The following is a 1,767-nucleotide window of genomic DNA, read 5'->3' on the forward strand; positions in this document are numbered from 1 at the left end:
ATATATATATATATATATATATATATATAATATATTATATATTATATGTATATGTATATATATATATATATAAATATATAATCATATAAACAATACACACACACACGTATATATACATGCCCACATACTTACACATACAAATTTGTGTGTGTGTATGTGTGTGTGTGTATGTGTGTGTGTGTGTGTATTTAGCTGTACAAATTTTCAGCGGTAATTGCATCAGAAATGTCATAAATACCTGTCGTTGATTTACTGCTGAATGTATAACAACTGCGCACAACCTGCATCAGGTAAAAGTGTTTACAAACGTTATTTGATCTGCCAGAACAGAGAGAGAACAAAAATGTAAACACTAAAAAAAAAAAAAAAAAAGACAGCAAAGAAACCCCTAGAAAAGTATAATCGATGATGCAATCAAGTTATTTCAAAGTGAAAAGTTTAATTATATTTTATAGATTAGTAGTACATGGTCATAGAATGGCCACAGAGAAGAAAGGTTAAGATCTATTAAATCTAGCTCAGTACAAGGTGACATCTCTTATGTCTGATATCAGTACATGATTATAGGGAAAACATGGAGAATAGGGGGAATCGAATTTGTTAACTCAGCCACCAGTATATGACTGGTACTAGGTATATCTTACATTACTACATGGTCAGGGAAAGGACATAGAGAAGGAGAACTGGAATCTGTTAAGTATATCCCAAGTACGTGGCTGCTGCCTGTTATGTCAGGTATTAATACATTGTGGAGTAGTGGGGTTCCCAATTCGGGAGTTCCAGGGTTTTGGGGGAGTGGGGAGCTACCTCTTAGCCACTATTGTTTCAGGTCTCCTCCACTGGAAGTTTTCAGCTTCGACATTGCACACAGTCGGCCATTAGGCGATGATCGTTTACACTTTGCAGTTGTGTCTTGCTGAGCCCGCATTCGTTGCAGCAACGAGATATTCATAAGTACATAGGAACAGAGAAGAAATAGCGGACATAAAGAAGAGAAACGGAGGCTTCGTTAAATCTATCCCAGTACATGACTGGTATCTGCTATAACTTACATTCATACATGACTGTAGAGAGGATATAGAGAAGGGGAAAGTAGGGATAGGGTAGGTGTTTCCTACTACGGCCAGCCGTAACCATGAAATTCAAACGCTCAACGAAAAATTTCATGATGGAATAAGGGCATGTCTCAGCGTGGGTGATAACTCTCTGAACACCTACTGCAAGAGGCACCCTTCATTGCCACATCAGAGTAAAGGAAAGTATACCCATATGAGGACTGAAACAATCATATCCGTACTGCTCATGTCTAAGACAACAGTAAAGCCTTGACATCGTTCGAAATCGAGTGGCAGCTTTTACCTGCACATATCTATATGTCTATCTATCTATCTATCTATCTATCTATCTATCTATATATATATATATATATACACTCACACACACGCACACATATATAGTGTATGCATGTATGTAAACACTCCCCCCACCACCACACACACATTCACACGTTTAAGCATCTGTCTGGTATAATTAGACTAACTTTGCTGAAGGGGACTTCCTATATGATGTGGCCCGGAATGGTAAATAAGGCGAGTCACCATGTGTTTCAGTTATGCATCCTCTCTTCCTCAGCGCTCTTCTTGTATCTGACGTGCACAAAGTTGGTCTACTTAAAACAGCAAATTCTTTGTGAACGCTGGATAGAAAAAAGCACTTTTTCTTTTGGTTACTGAACGCTCATACAGCGTTCACGACAGGTGAATCCAT

At 38.0% G+C, this 1,767-nt stretch overlaps 1 protein-coding gene across 6 annotated transcripts in view; it reads right to left on the reverse strand.

Moving 5' to 3' along the window:
• LOC106868243 (uncharacterized) overlaps window positions 1–1,767 on the reverse strand; it is a 65,119-nt gene that overhangs the window by 9,676 nt on the left and 53,676 nt on the right. Inside the window, exons 1-2 of one of the 6 annotated variants that reach the window (XR_001409249.2) lie at window positions 1,599–1,680; window positions 239–318 (exon numbers count right to left, since the gene is read on the reverse strand). The exons of 1 other annotated variant lie outside the window; for it this stretch is intronic. Coding sequence is in view for 1 of the 5 variants with exons in the window: in XM_052972067.1 (XP_052828027.1) it covers window positions 239–318 (80 nt within the window). In the remaining 4 variants the exon portion in view is untranslated. Of the gene's footprint in view, window positions 1–238; window positions 319–1,540; window positions 1,681–1,767 lie in introns of those variants that run through there. 4 more of the 6 variants (XR_008265279.1, XR_001409248.2, XR_008265278.1 and 1 more) reach the window with 4 other exon arrangements.

Source organism: Octopus bimaculoides, chromosome 12, assembly GCF_001194135.2.
Source record: "Octopus bimaculoides isolate UCB-OBI-ISO-001 chromosome 12, ASM119413v2, whole genome shotgun sequence".
Classification (NCBI taxonomy): domain Eukaryota; kingdom Metazoa; phylum Mollusca; class Cephalopoda; order Octopoda; family Octopodidae; genus Octopus; species Octopus bimaculoides.